This window comes from Cyprinodon variegatus, unplaced genomic scaffold (genome assembly GCF_000732505.1).
Source record: "Cyprinodon variegatus isolate N-32 unplaced genomic scaffold, C_variegatus-1.0 Scaffold291, whole genome shotgun sequence".
Lineage (NCBI taxonomy): Eukaryota > Metazoa > Chordata > Actinopteri > Cyprinodontiformes > Cyprinodontidae > Cyprinodon > Cyprinodon variegatus.
Window position 1 is genome coordinate 905899 of NW_015150744.1, and position 27334 is coordinate 933232.

The following is a 27334-nucleotide window of genomic DNA, read 5'->3' on the forward strand; positions in this document are numbered from 1 at the left end:
AAAAAGTCAGAATTCTGAGAAAAAGTCAGAATTCTGACATTTTTTTCCATATTAAACTGAAATAAATTTAAAAATAAGTGTTTTGTTTTTTTTTTCAGTGACCCTAATCCTTTTCATTTCTATGTAGAATTAATTTATCCCAGAAACAATTTCTTAGGATCTCAGTGTCTGTGCTGCAGCTAACCCTGCTGGAAGCTTGAGAATAGTGCAACAAGTAATTTGATAGATGGAGGAGAGGAAGTGAGGGTGGGGAAGCCTGGGGAAAACAGGAGCCTAGACCATAGAAATCTATGGCCTAGACTAGGAAGAATAGTACACTAGACAAAAGATTTATGTACATCTTGTTCTTCTGTGCTGTTATAAAATAACACATTCATTTTTCAGCAATTTAAATTCAGAAAGTTTATTTGTAAGTTACTGAATGTGCAACAAAGGCTTTAGATATATTTGTATGCTTTTAAAGAGTTTAATAATATTTATTTTAATTAAATATTATATTATATTTCTTTCATTGCGCCATTGTTCAGTTTTATGATTAGCAGCCTGGTTCCACTGTCTGGAAATACGATAGATCCTCGTTGACTTAAAGTGATATGTTAAATCCACTGGCACTAACTCCACTAACATGGACATGTTTAGAATTCCGTGTGCGGATATTTACACTACCACGCCTACAATGGTCCATCCAATAATCCTGAGAGAGTCAGAGTGAAAAAGCACAAACACAACACAGGAAACACAACATTGAGATGTTTAGAATAAAACACCTGAACGCGCACTCTGACTAATACTTTTATTTTGAAAGTACATAAACAGGAAGTACAGTGTCTCTATGCTCAGCAAGCTAGCAACGTAAGGACTCCATTTTGAAAAAAAAAAAAAAAAAAAGAAAGGAGGGGGAAAGAAATCCCGTAATTGACGGTAGGGGCGTGAAGTACGATTTAAGCGAAGTTTATAAACAAACTAGTTGTTTTTTTAGGTTTGAAAACGTTTCGGATATCTATATTTGTGTCGTTAAAATGGGAAACTGCCACACCGTTGGACCCAACGAGGCCCTCGTTGTTTCAGGTAACCTAAACGTTTCTGGGACGACGTTTTTTTTTCTCTCTCTCTCTCACGTCACTCTGGTTAAATCTCATAACATGAATGTCGGACAAAATATAAACGCTTGAATATTCAACGAGCATAATTTTTAATCCGTAATAAATACATTTCAGTTAATAAGATTAATATTATATCTCATATGACACCAAGGTACTGTTGTTTTTCCTTCATCTTTAGTCGATAAAACCTGCCCGCTTCCTTCATTGGGAGATAAAGCAGATGGTGTTTCCTTTTGTTGACCTATATATATATGAAACATGTTTATTTTGTTACTGGAATGATACTACATGTCGAATTATCCCGTTTGTACTAAATGTTCCCGTATACATATTTCTGCGCTGTTTTTTTCCCCCATTTTTTTTTCTTGTGACCCGTTAAGATTGTTTTCTCCCTTTTTTGTCCTGTTTACATATTTGAAAAATAATATTTTGTATACTATGCTTACCCAAATTGCATCCATGCTGTTAAAGGATAATAACCGTGTTGTTGCTCCGCCTAAAACCATTGTGCGTTTAATGTATGATTAGAAACTTATAACAGGGTATTTTCACAAGATTAGGCAACCACTGTGTTAGAAAGCCATTCCAAAGAAAAAACAGATTCAGATAAATAGAGAAAATGTTGAGCACAGCTGTAGTTTTTTCTCTCAGCACTTATGAAAGGATGTGGTGGTGCTTTCTGTGCTGCAGATTTAGAGGTAATTAAATTAAAAAGGGCGGTACATGATGGGTCTGTCAGGTCTAAAAGTGTCCCTGACATGAGCTCAGTGTGTAAATTTGAAGAGTACCAAAGCTAACAGCATAAAATAGAAATTTGACTCAAATCCCTCATTTATGATTTTAAATTTTCCCCAATGTAATCCTTAAAATATTGGAGCATATAATTTTTTTTTTATAAGATTAGGATTTGAGGCAGTAGTAAGATAATAATCAATAATGAGCAATTATTTGGTTAATCATTTTCCTAACCTTTGTCTGATTTGTGAAATATTTCAGAAAAAATTATTAAAGTCGTAGGGAAGTCATATTTAAATGTCAAATTATTTTGGATTAACATGTATATAAATGCACTGTTTTATCAGACAATATTGTCCCAAAATTTAGAAAGTTTATATTAAAAAAAAAAAAAAATCCTGTCTTAAAATCTGTGTTGTTTTTTTTCCGTTATTTTATTCAGGACAGTTAGTTCTACGTCACACTGAACACCTAAATTCATATATCAACGATCATCTGTCAATCACATTTTTTCGGTCTTAGCATCTTGATTTATATGTCGCAGCTAATATACGCAAGGGTTGAAATACAATTCATTCACTTTACCATTGAGTTCCGTCCCAGTGTTCCTGGGGATGGACGTCTGTGTCTTCGGCAGGCGTAGAGCTAACAGAACTTGCATCGTTGCGAGGCAAGGGCTCAAACATGTACGGCTGGAAGCCTTCTACACCAAACCAAGCTTCTGTCACCCTGGCGTCCTCTTCCACAACATCTTTGTCCCCGCTTTCCTCCTCTGAATGAAAGAATGTATGACGAAGGAGACTCATCCACGACCTCGGACACAAAACTTTCCTCCTCTTGCATGTTTCCGCTTACCATAGCGTTCCTTGATAGTGTCGTTGTGCTACTTAGTCCCAGTGTAATTTTCCACTTGGAACCTACTAGCACTAAGTTGCTAACTGGTTAGCAAGATGCTTCTGACAAACTGGCCACAACCAAACTCGCTTGTGAACCTTCCACCACAACAATCCCCCTTGATAAACAACCAATAACATTCATTTTATTCACTTGTGTAAAGTCGGGCACCATTCGGGAGAATTTGGAAATTTAACGGTTGGAACGGCCGCTTCCCTACAACTTTAAGGGGCATGTTATGTTACTGCATTTATAGACTACAGAGCCTGGAAACTGACATAGAGGAAACATATAAAAGTGGGCACAAAATACCTACTTGTTCCCATGAAATACTAAGTTGTTCTTATTTAACACTAAGTACAGAGTACTTTATGTGGCCGTTATAAGAGCATTTTTGCTATGTTAAAACATTTTGGGGTTTCGCTTTACCAACTGTTCTTTATAGTCTAAACTCATGCTTTTTTCCCTCTATATTCATCCTTGAAGCTTCGCAGCTCTGACTAAGTTTTATTCCTCAAACACCTGCTGAGTTGCCACCACAGACTACTGGTACTTGAGAATCAACTTCCAAATCATCCTTTTTTAGCAATAGAAACCAGTGAGGCCCAAAACTTTATAGGATGCACATAATACTATAAGACAAGTAATGAATGCACTTATTTTCTGCTTAATTGGATCACTCTGCACTGAACACATGAACATTTTTGCATCCTTTCCTCCTTCAATTGAACCTTGAGCTGAAACGTAAAGTGCTGGAGACAGACATCGATTGGACAGCTGCAGGTGTTATTTCACAGCATTGTCATCATTCATACCTGGCTGTCAATCTTCTATTCAAATGCCTCACTAATAAAAAATAGTTACAAATGAACAGAATCTCTATAGCTCTTTGTAAGCCTAAAATAAAGCTTCGTCAGACTATCCTTGTCTATCATGGTTTGTTCCTCGAACTGTTGCAGAAGGTGCACTGTAGTAGGATTATGTTTTAGAATTTTTTGCATCAAACACTTATGCTTTGGCCACAAGTACATCATGATAACAAGTTTGTGCATGAAAGAAAGCTAATTAGTATTTTGTGCGGATGTTATTTATTTTTCTTTCCCATGTCAGTTCCTAGGCTCTGTAGTAAAATAACAGAAGTTCTTACAAAAAGTATTTTACCTGCTCTTTATGTATCAAAGCCGATTAATGAAAGATTAGACCATGGTTTGTGTCCTTATAATTTGAAGTCTATAAAGGGCTTACCTTGGAATAGTATTATGGTAATAACAAGAAAGTTTTTTTTAAATAAAAATATGTTGAACAAAATTGTACCTTTAAAGAAGAAAGTAAAAAGAAAAACTTAATCTCTCTCCATTCTTTAGTAAACCGACGTAGTTCCTTGTCAGGACTTGTCTGTTTTTTTTAAAACTTGTATCTCAAGACAAAAAGTTATTTTGTCAGGAAATCTCTACATATTCAAGCCAGTATTTTTAACAGCTCTGATAAAGCATGACTTTAGTTAGCCTACTGTGATTCAACAAGCATTTTTTTTATTTGAAATGGCACACGTGTATCATAGATGATAAGATGTGATGTACAATATTTTGTGAATTAATACTTTTAAGCTTTTATTTATAGCTGTAAAGTAGCATGTTCAGAACTGTTCGTACTCCTCTCAATGATTAATAGGACAGCTTTTATTAGCTGTTTCAGTATTAGAATGGTTTCTATTATTTCTGACCATTTTAGCATGGGCCCACTGGTAATGTTTTGCAAACCTGCTCCTCAAGTACCGGTTATCTGCATGTTTCAGCTGTTTCTCTGTTGTAACTCCTGATTCAAACAATTTCATGACTGCTCAGCAGCCTTGAAGTGCTTCAGAAATCTGTTAATCACTCATTCATATGAGTCAGTTATGTGGAAGCAAGGAGACACGTAAAAGCACAAAGGGCAGTGGTATTTAAGTACATTCCATTGATCTGGAATTATGTACTTTAACTCTTTCAGATTGTAGGGTCTCTTTGCTATCAATCTGATCTTGAGACCCCTACATTGATTTAAGTTAATTTAAGTCAGACGTTTGGATGGGTCACGTCAAAACGTTTGTGCTTTTGCCCACTGTACATTTCCTCATCTTTGTTGTGTCATTGTTGTGATGAAATGTCCACTGTTGGCAAAAGCCCAAGTTTCTTTGCTTTGGTTAAAATGTATTGCTCTGTATTCACAGTCCTGTTTGATGTGACTAAGGCTTTTTTCACACCTGCAGCTGTGGTCAATCTAAATTCAGATCGACCTAAACTTGGTCCAATTTGGGCCACTATGAAAGCACAATTAGACACTAATAAGCACCAAACTAGTGCAGCATGAAGAGGTGGTCTGAGTTTGGCTCCAGCCGAGCTCTGGTGTGCAGTGGTCGATGTCTGAAAAGAACCGCACTGGTGTGATAATATCATTTTATATCAGGACATAAATAAGGATCTCTCAGTGCAGGTTAAGAAGCATTAATCTGAGTTTTTTCCTGAATCTGGCAGATATTTCTATTTGGCATCAGCATATTATTTACAAGCCGCACTCGAGTTTCATTTTCAAATACTATAATTTGCCAGTAGTTTAAAAACAGTTAATCCACATAAAAAAAAGAAAAAAACGTTATGTAAGTTTGACCTATATTTCTAAGTTACTTTTTTCAGCAGGAGGGCTTCTGGTTTTCAACTGGTTGTCATGGAGATATGATGCTCTTTAATTGTGTGGTGTTTTGTCCTGAGTTACAAAAAGCTGGTGTGAAAGCAACTATAATTTTAACTTTCGGGGCCACACTGGGGTGCGCACTAAATATGTGAAAACACAATAAAGGTACATTCACACGGAACGCGAATTTTACACCTGGAGCAAAGGATTTCTATGTTACCTCTATGTAGAGGGCGGATCTGGAACAAAGGATTCCTATAGTAGCAGCCATTAAAAATCGCCCTTCCCAGTCAAACGGCAGCCAAACTGCAGCCTACTCCATGCGACTTCCAGCCAAATCCCCTCCAACTTCCAGCCACTGCTTTTTTCCTGGTTGTGCATATGTTTTACTCTGGCTCCACCCTTTCACTGGATAACAGTGTCTGACCAGGAGATGATGCTTCTCTGTTGCTCGTAATGTCCACAAATCATGACAGAATATTTAAGTACAAAGATTGATGTTAAAAAAGGAATTGTAGAGGACCAACAAAGGACCAGCCAAGGGCCCATCAAAAAAATAGGGGAAATCTTGAATGGCGACAACTGTATGTTACCTCTTTGTAGAAGGAGGATAAGCTGAGCGAGGTGAAGGTGGCGAATTTAGGGAGGCAATGCAGTGCAATGGCATGACTTTGGACAAATTGTTAAAATTTGATAGCCACCTCACCTTTACATTAAGTGAAGCAAAATTTACTGAAGTTGAAAAATGTGAAAAAATTTTTACACTCACGATCAAATTCAGTCAGGGACTAGATGTGACTGTGAGCTACACTGAAGGAGTGTAGGTGAGACAGCATGTTTTAAAAGAAGAATGGAAGATAGAGAACATTATATTGACAAAGGATGAAGTAGGAATGTTCTTAAGAGGATTTAAGGTGGCTTTAAATTATAAATATTTTTTTCATTTAGCTGTAGAAGGACTTGTTTAGTCCTCTTGCCTCCAGCCCAGGTGGATGCCTTGTCTCTCCAACACTGCCAGTATCTGACTGGGCAAGCTTCACTGATCCTCCGCGGTACTATTTTCATCTTCCACCATTTGCTAGAGTCTGGCTCTAGCCTCGTAGCCTAGACCACTGTTTGGGCATCTGCAGTCTCCACCCCGCCTTCAGTATTCTGTCTTCTCGTGGCTTACCTGATCTTCCACTATGCCCCTCTGTTCCTCCGCAGTTGACTGAGAACCTTCATCAGCATCCGCAGTTAGCTTTTAAAGCTTTCATAGCTAGCCCCAGGTAGCTGTAGCTTCTGTGGCGCTGTTTCTCCAGCGGGCTCTCCACTTTGCCTTTTCTCCCCATAGTGCTCTGATATACCGGAGTTCTCGCACTGGTTTCCTGCTACTCCTGTATGAGCTCCAGAATGCCATCTCACCTAACCCTCTGTTGTCCAGGTGATTCATCCCCCAATATGGCACAGAAGGCCCCCGAACTAGGTCACGGATAGGTGGAAGCACAGCTGATAGTGACCATCATCCAGATCTAGCCATAAATCTGTCCCCAGATCTGTCTGTTGGAAGCTGGGGAACTAGGAACGCTGACAGCCTTGTTTGGCTTTCTAAAGTAAAAAACACTTGCAGTCGCTACTTTATTCCATGTCTGCCATGATGAGGTGAAACTAAAGACCAGCAGACTCCAAGACAAAAGAGCCTTTCACCAGAATTTGCCTGCTGTGCGAAATGCTTTTGCTGGCAAAGATAATTTCAAGGCGAGTAAAAGCAGACCAAACTGATGAAACAGTTCGGTGTGAACACACCTTTAGTCCCTCGATCCATTGGCTAAAAAGACACTCCTGCAGCATTAGCCTCCCACCAGTGGGGACTTGTTCCTAGGATTGAAACCTTCTACTTTTTTTTTTTTTTTTTTTCAAACCAAATGAAACACAAACTAGTAACCAAACAATTGTCAAACTTGTTTTATCTTGCCATCAAACAGAAGACCACAACGCTTCCTCTTTGTCCAGATGAGCATGATTAAAGACCAAGCAGCCTTTTGTGTTCCACCTGCCCAGCACATCCTCTTAAATGTTCCTCTGTGGGGAACATTTTAATCATTTAAATAATACTTTGGGGTGTAGTCACCGGTACTTGGAAACATTTAAATAATGCCTTATAGCTCTTTCCTCACCTGTGAGCTGCCACAGGTCCTCAGTGAGCTCCTTTATTTTACACGCGACTGTTCATAAACCAGCTGCAGAGAGCTGCTGGTTTTAATCTGTTCAGTTGATTCAAGCAGCTATTCCTGACGAATCAGGGCATATAAGATGATTTAGGCCAGCATAGAGTATTTGGATTGGTCTAGATATTCAGCTTCTTGTATAGATTGACATTCTTAGAAAGAGTATGTATCACTTTTGAGTCCTTTTTTTTATTTTCTTATTGTGTAATTTATTTTCTTATTTTTCCCCTCTTGTACATCATCTTACTCTTTCTTTGGGAGAAGTCTGTCTTTTTTTTGGTTAAAGGAAAAAAAAAAGCTTTTTGAATGAAATTAACTTTTAGATTTTTTTTGTGCAAAAATGTTGAAAATTACAGTTTTGTACATAGAAAAAAATAACATTATTGATGCTGCTGCTATGTTACTATTAATCATTTCTTGAGCTTAAATATTTCTGACAGTTTGAAGGACTTTGCTTTCTTTTACAACAGGTTTGATTTGCCTTTGGGAATGCAATTGTTGAAATGAAATGAAATTGTTTTGCTAACTGTTGTGCTACCTGCACTGCAAGATGCTAAAAACAACAGTAAAAGTATCTGTTCCCCTATATTTTTCAAAAAAAAAAAAAACAAAGATAAGAAGTTGAACAGTACTGTGCGTGTCACTTGTCTAATTTGACACAGTAGGAAATTCTTTTTTTTTTTACAGCAGGGGCTCTACAATTATTTCTTGTAACAACGGAAAGGGTCTTTCTCTCCTTCAGCTGAATAGCAGTGTGGTGGAGGTACTGCTACATTACTCAATGCATGTCTTTAAGGATTTTTAAATGTAGTAACAGTATGAGGAATATTCAGCAGCTTTAAAGCTGTTGTATTTCAAAACCTCACTGCTTTTTGATACTAGTACTAGACCTGTGGTCAGTTAATATCGTAGTTTGGGTTGGTTGAGGTTTTCCAACCTGCTGCTATTACTGAATCTTTTAGGGTCCCTTACTCCCTATCGGAGATGGTAAATCTGCTCCCAGAAAGTAAAAACCCTGCCTAGCTGTCCTGTTCACTGATTCTAAACATTTTACTCTAAAACCTTTAGGGTCTGTGTCCTGCAACCACTAGATGTGTCTCTTGTCCTCCACACCTAAATCAAATGCCTACGCTACCTCACTAGAGCATAGGCAGCTTGTTTTTGAACCCAGTCAAAAACAAGCTCAGCTAATCAGCTCGTTTTTGACTGGGTGTGTTAAGACCAATAAGAATGTAAAAGTTAAAGGACAGCAGCCTTCGTGGACGGGGGTTTGAGACCACTGGTTTAAACATTGGTTCCTGTCTATGCTCTGAGTCTGTAAATGTAAAAGGCTGGAAATAACAGACTATCTTTTAACTTGATTATCCACCTGTGCTGAAGACCTATCAGTTTGAAAATAAAAACATTTTTGAGGATGTTTGTAAAACATTGGTATATAAGGCTTTATTACTGTTTTCAAGGCTGCACTTTAAAAAAAATTAAATTGTCTAGAGCTTAAATTAAATTTATTTTTGTATGCACTTGTGTATAATAAAAATGACAAAATAAATCTGTCTAAGTCTAAGGGCAGAGCTGAGTTAGCTAAGCATGTTAAATCCAGGACCACTTATGAAAGTTATTCAGCTCTCTGAGGAACGAGTATGTTTAGGAATTTCAGCTATGCTGGTGCTTAAACTGGTCTATAGCTGGTGTCTTTCTATAGAACACTGGACCAGTTGGCCTTGACATTTACCAGGATATGGTTAAAAAAATACAAAAAAATGTCACCTCTGTTTTTAACTGTATTTTTAATATTTATGGCAATACTTAGAAGGTTTTATGCATGAGGGCATCTCAGTTTGCCTCTGTGATACATTGGAATATCTTATTTTAATCTTTCCAATCTGCCTTCCTTTTTTCTTTTCAGCATTTTTGCTATTTCTTTTCTTTTCCAAGAATTTTTTTTTCAATATGCTAAGTTAAATAAGTAGTACATCATTATATTTTAACAATAAACTGATGAACTAGACATATTTTAAAGATAAGATAGGCCTCTAGGTTACTAATGAACAATAGAAGTGGTGAAACACGTTGGATTTTCAATATAGAGATGTAAAACTATAATTAAAAGACTATTATTGGATTATTTGTTGACATCTTTAAGTTTGGTTTTTTGATTACGCAAACTGCAGCAGTGTGGGGTGGCTACACCCTGGTGCAGCAAAGAGGGGGCGTCGAAAAATAATACTGAACTTAGGCCAGTTTGCCTCGACAGAGCAGTCAGAGCGAGTCTCAATTGGTGACGGAATATGGGGTGGGCAGGCGGCCATGTTTGGGGGGCTGAATGGACTGAACCAAACCTGAACCAAGACATGTAACCCTTCGCTAGGGCCATGTAGCTGCTCTGATCAGAGGACAGGTTTTTCACGAATATGTGCAATAAGGTCATGAATCTATTTAAAAAATATAATTTCTGAAGCCGATCAATGACTGAAAGTCAGCATACAGCATCATTACCACTGACAGCGTAACGGCCCGTTATACAGAAAAACGGTAGAGAGAACCTTAATTATTTCTCATGTCTTCCCACTTTGGGAGTTGATGTCCACAGAAATGTAAAAGAGGATCATAATCATATGTAATCACTGCCTTAAATAGCGAGGTTTTAGTCATTAACTGATCACTTATTAATTGACTGCTTCTTTAATATGTTTAAGAAAATCAAACCTGATAATCTCTGGTTAAAGATATGGTTTATTTGCATGTTTACAATGGGCGTTTAATAAGTAACACTCCTGACCCTCTTCCAGTTGTTTGATCTCGCTAAAATTTTGCATGTCCAATTATTTATATCTCTATATATTAAGCAGAAAATTACAGCTCTGAACTAATCGTGGTTTGTGATGTACTGGTGTTTGAACTGAGTAAAGTCTGATATGGAGGCCTTTGAGTGTCGAACATTAATCCGGTTTTTGTATTTGATTGATTTGAAAGATGCACACCACATAACTTATGGTGATGATGCCCCATCTTATGACCTTTTAAAATGTTTTACAAGGCTATATAATGGGGCATCGTCACTATAGGTTACTTTAATTTCATCTTAAGTCTCCTGTGGTGTGCCTTCTAATTGCACATGCAACATTTCAGCCAGATCAAACAACTGGAAGTGGGTCAGGGGCGTTACTTATTAAATCGTCATCATGCATATGAATTACATTTATTATATTCTTGAAAAGTGTATATTTTTGGAAGTGACTCTTTGTCCAACATTGAATTTGTTTCTTTAGACGGGAAATGCCACAAAAACAGTGACAAAAAGTCTTTCTTAACCCTTTTAAGTTGAGGCTCTGGTTTATGTTCAGTTGTTGGGTAGTATTTTTGAGGAAGTAAAGATAGATGTCCCTCTCCTCTGCATGTCAGTTAGCACGTGACAGCTGGGTATGGCACACTAAACAGTCCAGATTAAATTACCAGGCAAAGGAAAGTGAATGGTCTTTGTTTTGCAATTTAAAGACTTCCCAACTCGAAAGATTTTTCATTTCCTGTCAAACTTGAGACGATTTAAGCTCTAAACACATAGGAGCTACAAGCCCAGGTATTTGTGGGAATGTTTCTTGTCAAACCACATGCTGCAAAAGTTTTGCAGACTGTTTCCACCTAACCATCGCAGCATGAATTCATCAAGGGAGATGAAACTAGTCTGTTAGAAGCAAAGGCTAGGTGTTTAATTCATCTGCTCAAAAACACTTGTGGGGACTGTGGTAGAAACATGGAATGAGGCATGTGATGCTCTTTTCAGGTCATAAGCTTCCTCTTGAGAAAGTGGTTGCAATAATAAAACTGAGTCATTGATTATTTCAAACAAAACAACAAATTACACTATCAGAATAAAAATGTTCATCTTGACTTAGATTTCGATAGTTTTCACTATTGATGTACAAGATCTATATTTAATGTAACATATTTAATGTTTCTTTTTCAAAGGTGGCTGCTGCGGTTCAGATCAGAAGAACTATGTTGTTGGGGGCTGGGCTTGGGCCTGGTGGCTCATCTCTGACATCCAGAGGTAAGAACCTTTCTGCTGTGTTTTTAGCACAGACAAATTGCCTCATTGTGCGTTTAGACTCAGTCAGGAAACATCTCAGAGCAGAATGCCTTTCTCTCTCTTTATGAGATTTACCTTTAAAGCTTTTGTTTTGATAATTCAGTAACTCTGTAACTGGTTCTTTAACTGACTCCTAAAGGACAGTATATATCAGAGGTCACGGATTAGCGGACCAGAACCCTTTCCGGACCTACTTGCTTGCTAATCCGGACCCAACCTAATTTAAAACATTTATAAATTACTACATGTCGTTCGACGACATTGTCTAAACACCACCTGCAAAGCTTCTCCTGTTAATATGGTAAAGCATTCTGGACGTACGGCACCAGGCTACATGTGATGCAAATTAGCCAATGAGCTGTCAGTCAGGGCTGCTGCTGCTACTTTAGACATGGCAGGCAAACCTGTGGCAAACAGGGCAATGGGAAAGAAGGAGAAGACGATAAGAAAAAGAGAGCAGAGAAAGTGCAGACTATTAGAAGAACTGTGGTGAACTGCTGAAAGAAAAGTGAAATGGTGTGCTCAAAGATGACCCTGAGGACCCTGAATGTTTGACTCAACCTACTGCTGTGAAGCAGGATTCTCCAACATGAACATAATTAAAAAATAAAATATCGATCCAGGCTCACGAATGAGCACATTTATATTTGCTTGAGAATGGCTTTGTCAAAGCTTTAGGCTTTGTGCAGCCTAAAGCCCACTGCTCTCATTAAGCCGTAAAAAATAAAAATAAAATAACTGTCAGTTCAGGTGTTTTATAAAAAGGTGAGTCAGGAAATTGTCTATATACCTAACTCTGCTTATAAAACAATTAAGATTTTAAAATCGAAAAAACTTTCTATTTTTTATATTTTTATTTAAAAATTCAATATATAACATGGGTGCATAAACACCAGCATTTTATTTCAGTCTTATATTCTGTTTAAAGTAATAGATTATAATTAAAAATGTCTCCGGACCTTTACTGGTTGTTGATTTTAGGTATTTGCGCCCCACTGATTTTTAATTGGTTAACCCTGGTCTATATCATTCATTTCCATTGTCAGTTTGGCCACTGTAATTTGCATTTTAAATTTGCATTTAAAATCTCTGTAAAAAGGAATCTGCACAGCTTTTTTTGGGGGGGTTAGCTTACCTACTGCCACCACTGATGCTAGGCTCACATTAACCATGGTGCAGCTGAGGTGTAGGCACTACAAGGAACCCATATAATTCAAATAAATGTGTCTATTCACACCTCATGCAGTGGGGGTACAGTTATAGAGGGCGTGTGGATCAAAAGTGAGCATGAGACAAAAAAAAAAAAAAAAGTTGTGGTGACTTTCAGACTAAAATAAACGCACCAAAACTCATAACCTGAACAAAAGAGAAATGGAGCGGCTAACCAGATTGATAAAATGTGGATAGTTATGTGAATTGATATCAGGTTTTGCTAATAATTCCCAGAACAAGTGTGAATAAACTTTTTTTCTCTCTATCGTTTCTACAACTGGAGCTGCCACAGGATGACCTGGATGCAGTATTCAGTCTGGGTGACTTTCTGCGGCACAACGGCTTAACTGCTTTCAGTGTGAGCCCAGAGTTACTGTGTAGGCTAACTAAAAGAAGGACAGGGTTGGTTTAATTAACCAGATATTTACCTACACTTACTACCATGGTGCTTTCTGAAAGCAAAACTGTCTGTCTCAAATATAGAGAAAGCATTTTGTACCTTATGCATTTCATTAGCTGATGGGTCTCTTTACTTATTTGTAGATGCTGTATTTTTTATGTGTTTTTGTTTTCTTTGAAGTAGGCCCTATCGTCTTTTTGTTTTACAGTGTCCTGTCTGGCAATGTGGCAACAAGAATAATTGTCTTGATGCCAAAAAAGGGCCCTGCAGATTTTACTTTCACAAGTGGAGCAGTACAGCTATAACCATAGTGTTCCGCTTGATTTATGCATATAAATAGCTTTATTATATTATAGAGAGAGTAATACAGATTATATGGACACTGCAATGTAAGTAGAACAGGAAAGAAAGAAACAGAACAAAGGAGAAAAGATGAAATAAAGAGGAGATGAAAGGGGGAACATGTTAAAATGTCTTCAGTCTGCTTCATCACCTGCAAAGACAGATGTAAAATAAATAGTCCCTATTGTTAAGGCATTTGAGTCTTTGATGGTAATGCGGGGACTCGGGTTCCAATCCTGGTTGGGCATTTACTGTTAAAAACTCTTCCAACTCTGTGAGTGAGTCATAATGGCATCCAATGGTGGCCCCTTAATATGGCAGCTCTTTTTAATTGACTTTTTTCCACTGAAAAAAAGATCCAGTTGTCCTGAGATCTTTAGTACGGATTTGTAATGTGCGTAAAATCTGCAGCATTGAAATGTTGCTGCGTTTTGTGATTAAAGTAATCATTATTTTCCAGGTGTAGGCCACCTCTTTCCATAAAACATCTAAAATACCTGATAACTGAAACAAGAATAAACCTATGAGGAGAAACCTGATCCAACATTATTGAAATGAAAGGCCACATTTCAAAAGTGAGAAAACGTCTTTAGTGGTAAAATACTCACAATTGTTTATACAGGTGGATGCAATCATAAAAAATTGCTTCTTTACTCCTTCTCGAAATGACCAATGGAAGCAATTATGTTTGTGTGCACTAGAGGTGGAACGGTTCAAAAAATCCACGGTTCGGTTCGGTTTACGGTTTCGTGGTCACGGTTTTCGGTTCGGTATATGTTGATTGTTACCCCAAAGTCCCATAATAATTAATTAAATTAATGAAAAAATCCAAAAAAATGAATGAATTGTAATTATTTTTAATGATCCGCGGAAAGCCTGGATCATTTCCGCATGTTTTGCTGCTTTGAATTTAATCATCTCGCGCATGCCCTCTACGATTTCCAAGGAACTCAGAGCGGAGCGGACGGGAGCCACAGCGGGGGCTGTAGGCTTTGCTTTGTGCAGGCGGTCTGGAACGCAGCGGAGCGGAGCGGAGCGGAGCGCTGACGGAGTATGTGGGATTTCGGGGTTAGCATGACATGTTTGTCATGTTGCTGTTAGCATAAACAAAACGTGTTGCACAATGCTTGCACACTGTTGCACTTTTATCCACAACTTTCTTTCCGCCGTCATCGTAGGTCACTCTCAATGCAAAGCAGTCCCATACAGCAGACCTATAAAGTGCTGCTGGCGCGTCTTCCAACTCCTGTTCTTTCCCTCTCGCCATACCCACACAATTCTCCACAACAGCTGATTTTTTTCTGCTTTGCTTCTTCTTCTTCTTGTTTACTACTGATGGTTGGCTTTGGTCCTATGAGAAAAAGGAGCAGCGCATGAACTGAACGCAACACACACGAACCGAACCGAGGCAGTCGAACCGAGGCAGTGGAACCGAACGGTTCGGACGGTTTTCATAAACCATTCCATCCCTAGTCTGCACTCAGATAAATAGAAATGGGTCTTGGCTCCACACTTCAGAGGAAGCCTTGGCAAAGAAATGTGGAGAATGTATTCAGCATTTAGGGATTTGAAGAGTGTAATATGTAAAGCTCAGTCTCTCCCCAAATCTTTTAAAAAATTAATTAATTAATGAAGGGTCAAAACATTTATTTTACTAAAATAAAGATAGTAATCTTTAAAAGTACCCATAAGTTACTCTCAAAATCTTTTTATTGATTCAGAAGTTTTTCATTTTCATTTTTCAAATCTGTTCTTTGCTTTCAATAATATTGGAGGGATTTTTTCTCCATTTAAACCAGTTTCTCTTTAAGAGATAATAAGCAAACAAACCTTAAGGTATAAAGTTCAGCAGTTCATGTACCTATATGGTTAATAAACTGATTATTTTTTAAATTGTAAACTCCAATACATTTTTTTTTAAATAAATGTTAGTCACTTAAGAGTCATTAGTTGGTTTCTAATGAAGACAAATTAAGTTTTTCTTAAAAACCAGGGTTGATCACGTACACAAGTGTAAACAGAGCAGCTCAATGTCATCTTCGTTTAAGTGCAGCTTCATCGTGTCACTGGAAAGACAAACAGTCAGCGAAGGGGCTAGGGGGCAAAAATGTGATGTTTACAAAACTTCTGTAACCTTTAGTTGTTAGCACTGATATTTGAAATGAAAAAAAATCTCATTTTAAAAAACATTACAAAAACAAACAAAAAAAACACACAAAGATGGTAAGTTACCAGTCTGTAAATGTAAAAAATGTGTTTGCTTGCCTCCTTGTTTCTGCTTAACTAACTATAACTTGCTTTTCTTCATCTTTGGTGATCTCAGGGTCTCAGCTTTAAAACATGACGTCACTTTTACCACTTATATTAAGTGCAGCTGTCTGTCTGTCGTTGCTAGGAAATCTGAAAATGGACCTCTGTGATAAAACCTAAATGTTTATGCAACATTTAGATCCTTCTCTGTCTTCATGCTTTATGTCCAGCATGCACAGTTTAGATTAATTTAGATAATTTCTGGTATAGATGTGCAGATTAATAATTTAAGATAACCCTGCTTGTACATGTTGGCGTCAACTGCATGTTGAGACAGTGGGAAAGAGCCTGACTTCCTGTTTAGATGCAGCATTATCTTAATGTTCGGACCTTTGACTCATTGATCCAGCTGTTCTAGAAAGCTGGATCTGTAAAGAAGCTGCATTCAGGCTTACAGTTTGCAGCTCTGGTGCTTTTAACAAAATGAAACCAAGTCCTTTATAAAAATTAAGATAGAGAGCATAAGCTAACAGAACACTTCAGATCAGCTGGTATAGGAAGGAGGATGTAAGTATTTATCTTGTGAATCAAGATCCTCTATATATAACTTGGGGTTTTTATTTTTGAGCCTTACTCTGTTTGACTGACTCTTTTTAAGTACATCATTGGCTAAACAGTCATCAGAATGAAAACAGGTGAGAAAACAAAAGGTCCTGCAGTGTGTTTTGCTCCCTTCCCTCTTCTTGATGTTGGTTACTGACGATCCTAACAGCTGTTGTCCAACTTACTGTTTTGCCTCTGCTATTCCTGCCGCCTGCCTGCCTGTCTGCCTGCATAGAATGTCTCTGGAGGTTATGACCATCCTCTGTCGCTGTGAGAATATCGAAACCTCGGAGGGTGTTCCCCTGGATGTGACAGGGGTGGCTCAGGTAACGCACTGGAAAAGGAAAACAAAGGAGCAGCTGGTGCTCAAGGCTCAAGTCAGGCAAAAGAAAATAGTGCCACTAACAAACTAACTGCTTCTAAAATGGGGAACAGAGAAAGTTATGTTTCAAATTCACATAAGTAATCCTGAGTTACATCCGAATTCAAAGGAGGCTGAATTCTGGATGAGTTCTATTGCTGCCCTGCTGCTGGTGACCTGGAGTCCTTGGGTGAATGGTTTCACTTTGTCTTTTTTTGGTGCTCCTTTTTTCCTTCCCTTCATTTCCTTTCCCTGCGTACACATCAATTTTTATTTGATATTTTTCCACATTCTTCACAGGATAACCCTTGAGATTATGACCCTGCAGCCCAAGTGTGAGGATGTAGAGACAGCGGAGGGTGTAGCTATAACTGTCACTGGGGTGGCTCAGGTAAATCATCACACTTTTCTGGGAATGCCAGATCAGATTCCACTAACCCCGTACCCATACCTTCCTTTCTCTGGCAGAAAAGCCCACAATCAAAGCAGAGGGGGGGGTTATACACAGAGCTCAAGATGCACTCTCAGACTTTGAGCCAAATTGTTTGCATGATTTTATCCTAATTTCCATCTCCAAACAGATTGCATCGAGCTGAAACCCCTGATTAGCTGCAGACAGTGTTGTGTTTTCTGATTGTTTCCGGGCTGTCATGTTTAATTCAAAGCTAAAATGTGTGATCAAATGACAAACATTATTAAACTGAAATGATCCACAGTGAAAAATAAAAGCTTTTGCAGCTTTAGGCTGACTCTCTATCCTTAATACCTTTTGTCTACTGCCATCTGGTAGTGATCCATTCTGTATCAATAAGCTGCCACAGAAGAATTTAGACATGTTTGTTAAGTTTTTTTTTTTTCCTACCCCATTTTGAATCCAAGTTTGTAAAGAGTCTGGCCAGGTGCCAGTTTTCCATTACATGGTATGCATCAAACAATTTTGCCTAAATTGCAGTGTCTACTTTGTGTATTTTTATAAAAAGAGGGACAGAAAATTAAACTACTGCAATATTTAAATAAAGAAATTTGCTTTTGGAATTTTTAAAGTATTAATTTTAATGCCTCTTAAGTGTAATATATGTTGACAGGTTGAGTTTGTCTTCTTTAACAATGTTGGCATTTGCTACGTGATCCTGAGCTTTCTTTTAGGAATCACTATCAAATGTCAAAACAAAGATAGCAAACTTGATTATTAGCAGTTAGCAGGCAAATGATTACAGGTCTACAATTTCAGGCGAAAGAAGGCAGAAACTGTACATTACAGCTATTAAATATCACAGTTAGAGCTTGATTAATAATAAACTAATTAGGAGCTTAACACAAAGCATTTCTGTTTACAAAGATCAGGAGCACACTTGGTTAAAACTGACAATTATCTCTTTTTTTTTGTCTCTATACTACTTAAAACAAGCTGCTCCGTTTTATAAATATTCCCTCTAGTTTTTATTTTAGCCAACAAAACCTGCCAGGAATCCTGTTATAACATTAGATATATCCCAATCAGATTTTTCCAAAATAGCAATATCAAGACAAAGGTCCACTGCCAAACTGTATTACAATATTACCAATGCTATGTTTGTGTTTAAAATCTCAGTAGATTTAAAGTAGAGTCAAATATTTCCACATTTGATCAGTGTTAGATGGTTTACGTTAGCATTATAATGACGTAACCCTTAATTTACCCAGCAGTGGGGTTCTGTGTTCTTCTCGAAACAGTAGATATTATGCGTCAAAGGGAGTTTCTGCAGAACAGCCTTTCTACCTAAATGTTTATTGGCCTATATAAATAGTGCTGTAGACTGTCTTGCTCCCACTAGTGATGTTTTAGTGCAAAGATGGTTAGCTAAAGTGCTAGGTTAATGCTAGTATCTGTACCGCCCGTCTCAAAAGGCCAGTCCTGTTTGTTTCTCGACATGACTGAAACAAATGTCTAAATAGCCTCATTAGCTCTGCAGAGCTCTGCTAACGAGGTCATACTGGAGTCAGGTTTGTTAAAGCGTCTGAAAGGAGCAAGACTTTCGGCCCTCAAGGATTTGATTTTTGCTCTTTGCTCTTTTGTTTGTTTTTATAGTTCAGCCTGTAAAATATTAACTGACTAGAATTTTAAGTTTACTGAAAACATTTCTCCCACCCCTTATAACCTTAGCATTTTGGATGTCATTAAATTATATGATCGTTGTTTTAGCTGTTTTCTGAGCAGCGTTACTTTCTGTCATGTCACATGACACTGAAGCAGCCTGTGTAGTCTCTATAACACTACTACCATCATTGGAAAGAGTGAAAAAAATGTTAGATTGTTCATCCATGTCATTTAATTCCATTTTGAAAGCTTTTCACAAACAACAGGCCATTATAATTGACTGTATAAAATCGTGGTAGTGAAAAAATGCCCCTTCAATAGGTGCTATTCAAAGCCCTTTGTGCTTTTGTCACCACGTCATTAAGTTGCAGTGCTTGTTTTTAAAACACACATGCAAAGCAAAGGTTTGTAGAATGTTAACACAAGCAGAAATATGTGTCTCACCACAAAAGCTTTGAAACACAGAGTAAAGAAAGAAGTCATCCTACCAACAATTGGAGGGTACTGTGAGAAACAGAGCAGGAAATGGATGTCGTGTTGATCTGTGAATCAAACCATGTAGTGGAAAATCTCTGTCAGACCAAAACATGAACAATCAGGAGACCTTTATCTCTGTTCAGAACGTAATAGAGACGCCAACATATATTGGAGTGCATTTGATTTGGAATTAGTGTTTATGTTAAACTTTTAGGTCATTCACACATTGTTTGAAAAAGTGTCAGCCCAGACGTTGCTAGTGCTAAATGTTTCTTTTGTTTTAAACAAAAGTTATTATAGAGAAAATCCACCATAATATGACATTTATCTCCCTTTAGCATGGTAATTCATTGAGATCACTTTAAATGTTTTATTTAAAGCAGGCTTTACTGTTGCAGCATTTTTTTTTTTTACTATTTTCTTGTAAAGACAAACATGATCCAACCACATTGTATAAAACAGGACAGATTAATTTAATGTGTCAAAAAATGCAACTTTAAGCAGGTTATCTGCTTACATGTGGTCTTTATTATTACATTATTAACAGCCACACTGTTTTTTTAAGTAATTGTGCGAAGTTTCTGGGTAAACAAGTGTTTTAAAAAAGCAGATTAAAGGATTAAAGTCCCTCTTTGTTCAAAAAGCAAACCTATCATTTTACTTGCTTTGTGAAATTATCCTGTTATTTCTGCAACAATCCAATTCAGTGCAGATTCTGGTGGATTTTCTCTTTAAAAATTGTTAAACACTATTTGCAGCTTTTTACCTCAAAATGAAATCTTTTCATTATTTGGTTTCTTTCTTCCTGTCTGCATGTCACAGCCAATTATCAGTTCTCTATTCTACCCACTCTTCCCTTTCCTTCCTGTGTTTCCCTAGTTGTAACTGACAATAAGCCCACTGTCTACAGCTAAGCACCCCCTCTCACTTTCACAGTTTAGCCCAAAGGCTCATCAGAGCCACCGTTTATCTGCCCAAACTAATCCAGAGCCATTGTGGCCTTTTTCTATGGTAACAAGTCGTATGTTCCTCCACAGTTCAACATGTTTAGACTCGAAGAGGGTAACTGAATGCAAACTACTCAAAAGGAAAACACAGCAGGAAATAATGTCTATATTAGGGATTTTTATTTAATGATATTTAAATTGCTCATATTTACTTTATTTTATCATCAGTGACAGCTCTGTCAATAAATCACAATCACAATCTTTTTTTATTTTTTTATTTTTTTTATTTTTTTTTAGTAAAATTAGTTTAAGTTTTTTAATAAGTCACACGTTGGAGGAAAGATGGTGTCACATATCCGATAAGGGGATTTGCCTGTAAGACTCAAAGAGTTTTTCACCATCACCATTCAACAGTCCTTGTTTAAGCCTGAACCGTGACACAGCTCCCCCTGCTGTCTGTCTGAGCCGTCATGCATGTGTTGATGTGGTTGGCTTGCAGCCTTCTCCGTTTTTTAGATACTGTTTCTTTGGAATGAAAACCGTCTGTCATGACTTTATGTTTCCCTCATTTCTGGAATGGAGTGCATGTTGTAAAGCCAAACCATGTGCAGACCTCTCGCCTAAGGACCCAGCTCACTGTCTTTTATATTCTTTCAGCTCCTGTGGACGACTATCAAGCTATACCTTGTTATTGCTTTCTGGTTAGCTGTTAATGCCCTCATTTGGTGAATCCCATGTCAATCCTGTAAAAAAGAACCAGTGGGGCTTTTTAATCTCTAAATTTAAATGATTTACATTTTTTTTATTTTTTGTGACTGGATTTCAGTTTTATGTACTTTTTTTATTCCATGGGACTGTGTTTTCAAGCACATAGTCAGAGCTGGAAATGAAGATACTGCTGAAATATTATTATATCTAAAATATATGTAAATTTTACAAGAGGTGTTAACAGAACTTTTATAAAGTTCTTATATAAAATTTTGTATCAAAAAGGTTTAAAAAACAAACAGCAAGACTTATAATTGTGCAACAGATTTCACTAATGTGTATCACAGAAGGAATAAGTGCATACCTCAGCATTCACCAATGTGTAAAAAGTTTCTCAGATTTACACTACTCAAACCGTACAAATAATAATAGAAGACGCATACAAAGTGGTAAATGAGTTTACTTCAATCGTCAACTGTGAACAGGTAAGTCAACACAATAGCATCGTTAAGCTTTCGTGGGCTCAGGACTTTTGAGACTTTAGTAGTGCAAAGGGATTTAAAGATGAGTCGATGTATTTAAGGCTGGAAAAAACTTGGGTATTGTTTTTGGCCCAGCAACCAAATAACCTCTATTTAAAAAAATATATATACTTACATTAATGTGACATTACATTTACTGGACTGCTGAAAAAAAATGTTCCTCTTTTTCTGTAACACCATTGCCATCTTGAGGGACTGCTTTAACCTCCATCATGTGACCGACTTCACACAACTAGGGCTGCTTTTAAAATGATAATTTTTCAAATTCTTAACACATTTGCATATTAAATCCTAAAGATTTATGGCTATAACTGCATAACCACACTCTTAAATTCAACATAGACAGATACATTGGCCAGCAGATATTTTTGGCAATATAAGCATTTTCTTTTTTGTATCAATATCAGCTAATATGTGCAGGCTGTAGGCAGAGCAAGAGCTCCCAAACACCTAGAGGGGATGTTGGGTAATTACAAGGGGTGTGGTAGAAATGAATTCAATAAATGACTGTGGAACCACTGTAATAACTCGGTTCAGCAATCATGCCTATAGATCACATGAAGTGCATGCATTGCTGCTTCGTCCGTTTGATATCTATTGTTAATGTTTAGTTTTATCTGATACTCTTTTTTTTTTTTAATTGAGACTTGTGTAACATCTGATATCTCATTTTTATTATCTAAATGCAATATCTGCTCTAAGAATTGGCACAAAAATAGGTTAAACTCATGGCAATAAACTGGTATTACCATCATCCTAAAAAAAAAAGACCCTGTTGGTCGACCTTTTTATTTAATATTAGCAATCCAAATAAATATGGATCCAAATGGAGTCGATTCTTGAATATTTTAACGGATACCCAGCCCTATCCACTACACAGTCTATTTCTAAATGTCATTTTACTGGAAATGAACATAACATTTATCATCTTAGAGCAATAATAAGTATCAACACATACATGTTTTTGAGACCTTGTACTTTGCTCACTGCTTATAGGTTTATTCCCATCAACATCAACTGTTAACTTTATTCTATAGTTTATGAAAAAGAAGAAGCTACTGATTAAAATTTGTTTCTTTCAGCAGTACAGTCTAAACTACACTGTAGTCCACAGGGGTTGCAACTTTTAGATGTGTCCCTACTTTAACATGCCAAAATCAATTCATCGGATCACATGCAGGACGCTGGGGGGAGTGGCGGCCCAGTGGTTAGGGCATAGAGCTGGGGAATCCTGAGGTTGTGAGTCCAGAACCCACTCCATTAGATTGCCATATTGGGTCTCTGAGCAAGACCCTTAACCTCCGATTGCTCCTTGGACACCCCATGATGGCAGCTCACTGCTCCTCAAGAGTTAGATGGGTTAAATGCAGAGGTAAAATTTCTCCAATGTGAGATCAATGGAGTTTATTATTATTATTATTATTATTATGAGAACATGGCTGCATGCTGACAGGGATTCAGCAATTGATTTGGGCGTGTTGGATCAGGAAACTAAAACTGAAAAGTCAGTCCTGAGTTTGACCCTCCAAGAATTATTTCTCAAATTTTTATAATTCACTCAATGTAATATGTTATTTTTAATGTTGTGGTTATTGGGCCGAAATCATTATAAAAAGGTTATTTTCAGTAAATCCAGTAATGCTCCAAACTTTACAATGTGAATGTTGAGGTAAACATTTATGCATTCTGTGATAAAGATTAGTTAATTCTGTTTTATACATGAAAATCCTGCTGTATGATTTGCAAATCTTTTTGAAACTAATTAAGCTTTGTAAAAAATTCATTGGGGTTAAAGCAAAGCCTGCATTTTTGGGTTTATATGAAAGAAATTACGGTTTACTAGAGGGATTAATTTGAAATATTTGAAAGTAATATCTGTGAGTATTGCTAGAGTGTTGAATTCCCCATTTCAATGACTCTAGCTCCAGCATCTGATGTCAAATGTTTCTTTTAAAAAATTCACCGTTCATTCATTCATGTCACCAAAGCACTTAGAAAGACCTCTTTGAACATCGTCACCACTTGTATCACTTCTTGTGTAATGCCCAACTGTGTTCAGTCAGCTGTTTTTAATACCACAGTAATGAAGTGAAACTGAGCCTGTTTGTTTGCCTGTAGATAGCAGAAAAGCTAACATGTTTTACCATATGCAGCTCCTGTGTTTGTGAATGTGTGTTCAGCTGACAATCTGTGTCCATGCTGCGCACTAGGTGAAGGTGATGACTGAGAAAGAGCTGCTCGGTTACGCCTGTGAACAGTTCTTGGGAAAGTCTGTGATGGAGATCAAGAGCGTCATCCTGCAAACCCTGGAGGGTCACCTGCGTGCCATCCTGGGTGAGTAGCCTCTGGAAAAATACAGTTTTACTGATTGAACTATCTCACATTTAATCCACTTACAACCACAAGCTGCAGGGTATTTTATCAGAATGAGCCTTAGCTTTATTGGGCAAGATCGCACGGACAAAATGACAATCTGCCCCCAATTTCATCTGCCCACAGTATATAGTTTGGATTATTGGTATTTAATGCAATAAAAGGAAAACAAATTGGTTAATTTTATAAATGGAGTCAAATATCTAAAAAGTGTGGTGAGCCTTCATATTTATACCCTTTAAGTCTGTTTGCTAGAGTTTTGCTGCAGCAGGATCTTTTTGTATGTATTTATCAGCAGGGATGTCCTAATCCGATATTACTATCGATATCAGTCTGATATTACTATCGATATCAGTCTGATATTACTATTGGATATCAGTCTGATATTACTATTGGATATCAGTCTGATATTAGCCATAAAAACAAATATTTTATTTTATCGGCCAGCATTTCAATCCCTGAAATGTTTATGCTGATAGAAACACTCTGCTTCTAAATCATTGGCTAATTTTATATGGGTTATTTATTTTTTATACCTTTTGTTGTTGATGTTTGTTCCTTGTTTTAGTGATATTACGGTACTTGATCAAGTCTTTTATAACACTCTATAGTGTAAAATAATTAATAAAAGCTGGGCTGAATCATGCTAATACCGTATCATGTCAGTATTACTATCAGCCAATACTCAAAGCTGCAATATTGATATCGTATCGGAAATTAAATAATTGTATCAGGATATCCCTATTTATCAGGTTTACACATCCACAGTCAGAAAGTATTTGATTGTTAGTGTCACTAAATCTGTGAAGGCTCTACGAAGGTGTAGCTCTGGCTGCATGTTTGTTTTCCTGATGGAACATCAGCCCTCTCTCTCTAGCCTTAAGTCATTTTCACCCTCTAATAGTTGTTTTTTTTCTTTATTCCAGTATACATGTCTGTTAACCTCTAACTGTCGACCAATAAACTACCCTGTCTGCTCTAGTAGACATATCCCCATATCATGATGCTATCACCACCTTGTTTAAGATTCTTGAGGTTGTTTTTTATAAGTGAGGCTTGTCAACAACATTCTCCCCAAACTGTCTGCTGTTCTTCTTGTCCTTCCTGTTTTTCTTGTTTCATTCATTTATCAAACCTTTCATAGATCAGCTGCTATCAGAGCAAAGGTGGTTAAAGGCGATGGCACACCTCACTTTTTCAGATTAATTTTTATTTTATCATGTTGATTAAAAATTATTTTTTTCTCCCTCTGAACATTGATGCTCGACTTTGTTGGTTTATCAAATTAAATATGTTCAGATGTATGAAGTACAGCTTCTACTTTCTCAGAGTGAAATATCCTGTATGGTTAAAAACATTATATAGGAAGTATTACCTGTAGCCTGTGGCAGTATTCACATGTATATGCCTACTACCTTTATCTATAATTTGCATATTTTTTTCTTAATAAGAATATTTTAATTTGAATAAGTCTGGTTTTACACAGTGGTTGTTGTTAGTAAATATCTTACCTGTAGTAAATAGGTTTAGTAAAGTTATCAAGGAGGTAAATGGATAAATTCAGTTGTAGGATGAAGATCGACAGCTTGTCTGATTGAGACTTTGATTAAAAGCTATCAGCTTGCAACACTTTGAAATTCTGTAAAAATAGGAAGTACACAGTGTCACTTCCATCGCAGTATTTATTAGAAAAACTGAAATTATTTAGGCTTTTAGGATAATAAATTGAACATTTTTAAAAAGGTTTCTCTAAAACTAGTGATGCTGTAAATGTTGCTTTGCTGCTCGGTGGCCCAGTTTTTAGAACATGCAGGGAGTTTGCTTGTTCTCTCCATTCAGGTGTTTCTAAATCCTCCTCAGGTGGGATATTTTTTTTTTTTTATGTGTGCATTTCTCTTGTGATGGACCGGCAGCCTGTTCAGGTGGCCCTTTCCCAGCAGCCCCCATTCTGACCTCAGAAGGATAAAAAAAAAAAACAAATATGTCCAAAAACAGCTATTTTTGTCATGGCATTTTCTATTGTATTAATTCATGATAGTTTGACTACATCAGTGATTCTGTTTATTTAATTTTATTTACATCTTTAACTATTCGTTTCCCCTTTAGGTACCCTCACTGTTGAGCAGATCTACCAGGACAGAGACAGATTTGCCGCTTTAGTGCGGGAGGTTGCTTCTCCTGACGTTGGACGCATGGGCATCGAGATCCTCAGCTTCACCATCAAAGTGTGTAACGGGTTCATTACTATCAGACCTCTGATTCTGATTTCACTTACCGTCAGGGGGGTAGGGTCATAACTTCCCATTTTGTATCTCAGTGTCTGTTTTCTCTGCTGACAGGATGTTTATGATAAAGTTGAATACTTGAGCTCACTGGGCAAAACTCAGACAGCTGCAGTGCAGAGGGACGCAGACATCGGGGTGGCAGAGGCTGAGAGAGACGCAGGCATCAGGGTAAGAAGAGCTTTAAGAGGGGAGAAAACAAATTTTTTTCTCTGCTTATAATCTTCAGTCTTATCATTTAAACTTTCTCTAGGAAGCTGAGTGCAAGAAAGAAATGATGGATGTGAAGTTTGTTGCCGATACCAAAATGGCCGACTCCAAACGAGAGCTGGAAATGCAGAAAGCCTCCTTCAACCAAGAAGTGAACACAAAGGTAATCAGTTGAACACTTTCTGTTGTGGGATAATGTGGACATATAGAGAACTGAATGTTATCATGAAAATGTTTTTATAGAAAGCAGAGGCTCAGCTGGCGTATGAGCTGCAGGCAGCCAAGGAGCAGCAGAAGATCCGTTTGGAGGAGATAGAAATCGAGGTGGTTCAGAGGAAGAAGCAGATCACGATTGAAGAGAAGGAGATTGATCGAACTGAGAAGGAGCTCATCGCCACTGTGAAGAGACCTGCAGAAGCTGAGGCCTACAAGATGCAACAGCTGGCCGAGGGACAGAAGTACGTCTTCTTCTAGATCAACTTAATTCACTCCTTAAATATGAGAGATTTACATATCCGAACTCTATTTCTCACCTCATATAAAGGCTGGACATCATGTTTATTTGGAAGATTGATCTCTATTAAGTTAATTCAACATCACTCCTAAGTTATTGTGTAACTTAAACAATTTAGTTTTGTTACATTAACAGTTAAATGCTTAATTTCTATCCTATTTACTAATAGTTTCAATTGGATCCAGGTTTGTGGAACTGGGTTTAAATCAGATGCCATACAGAGTTCATGTTATAACTTTGAATCGGTGAAAGAAAAAAAGCTAAAACTGAATATCATTTACAATGTTGCTTTATAAGCGCTAGTTTTATTACAGGGTTTCCGCAGGTCATTAAAAATCAT

General features: G+C 37.3%; 1 protein-coding gene across 2 annotated transcripts in view; it reads left to right on the forward strand.

Annotated features, from left to right (window-relative positions):
- Nucleotides 1–867: 867 nt before the first annotated feature.
- flot2 (flotillin 2) overlaps nt 868–27334 on the forward strand; it is a 32269-nt gene continuing 5802 nt past the window's right edge. Inside the window, exons 1-8 of one of the 2 annotated variants that reach the window (XM_015383668.1) lie at nt 868–1068; nt 11576–11657; nt 16739–16829; nt 23826–23949; nt 26095–26213; nt 26328–26441; nt 26524–26643; nt 26724–26938. In XM_015383668.1, coding sequence (XP_015239154.1) covers nt 1020–1068; nt 11576–11657; nt 16739–16829; nt 23826–23949; nt 26095–26213; nt 26328–26441; nt 26524–26643; nt 26724–26938 — 914 coding nt within the window. In that variant the 5' untranslated portion in view covers nt 868–1019. Of the gene's footprint in view, nt 1069–11575; nt 11658–16738; nt 16830–17164; nt 17256–23825; nt 23950–26094; nt 26214–26327; nt 26442–26523; nt 26644–26723; nt 26939–27334 lie in introns of both variants that reach the window. The other variant, XM_015383667.1, reaches the window with a different exon arrangement.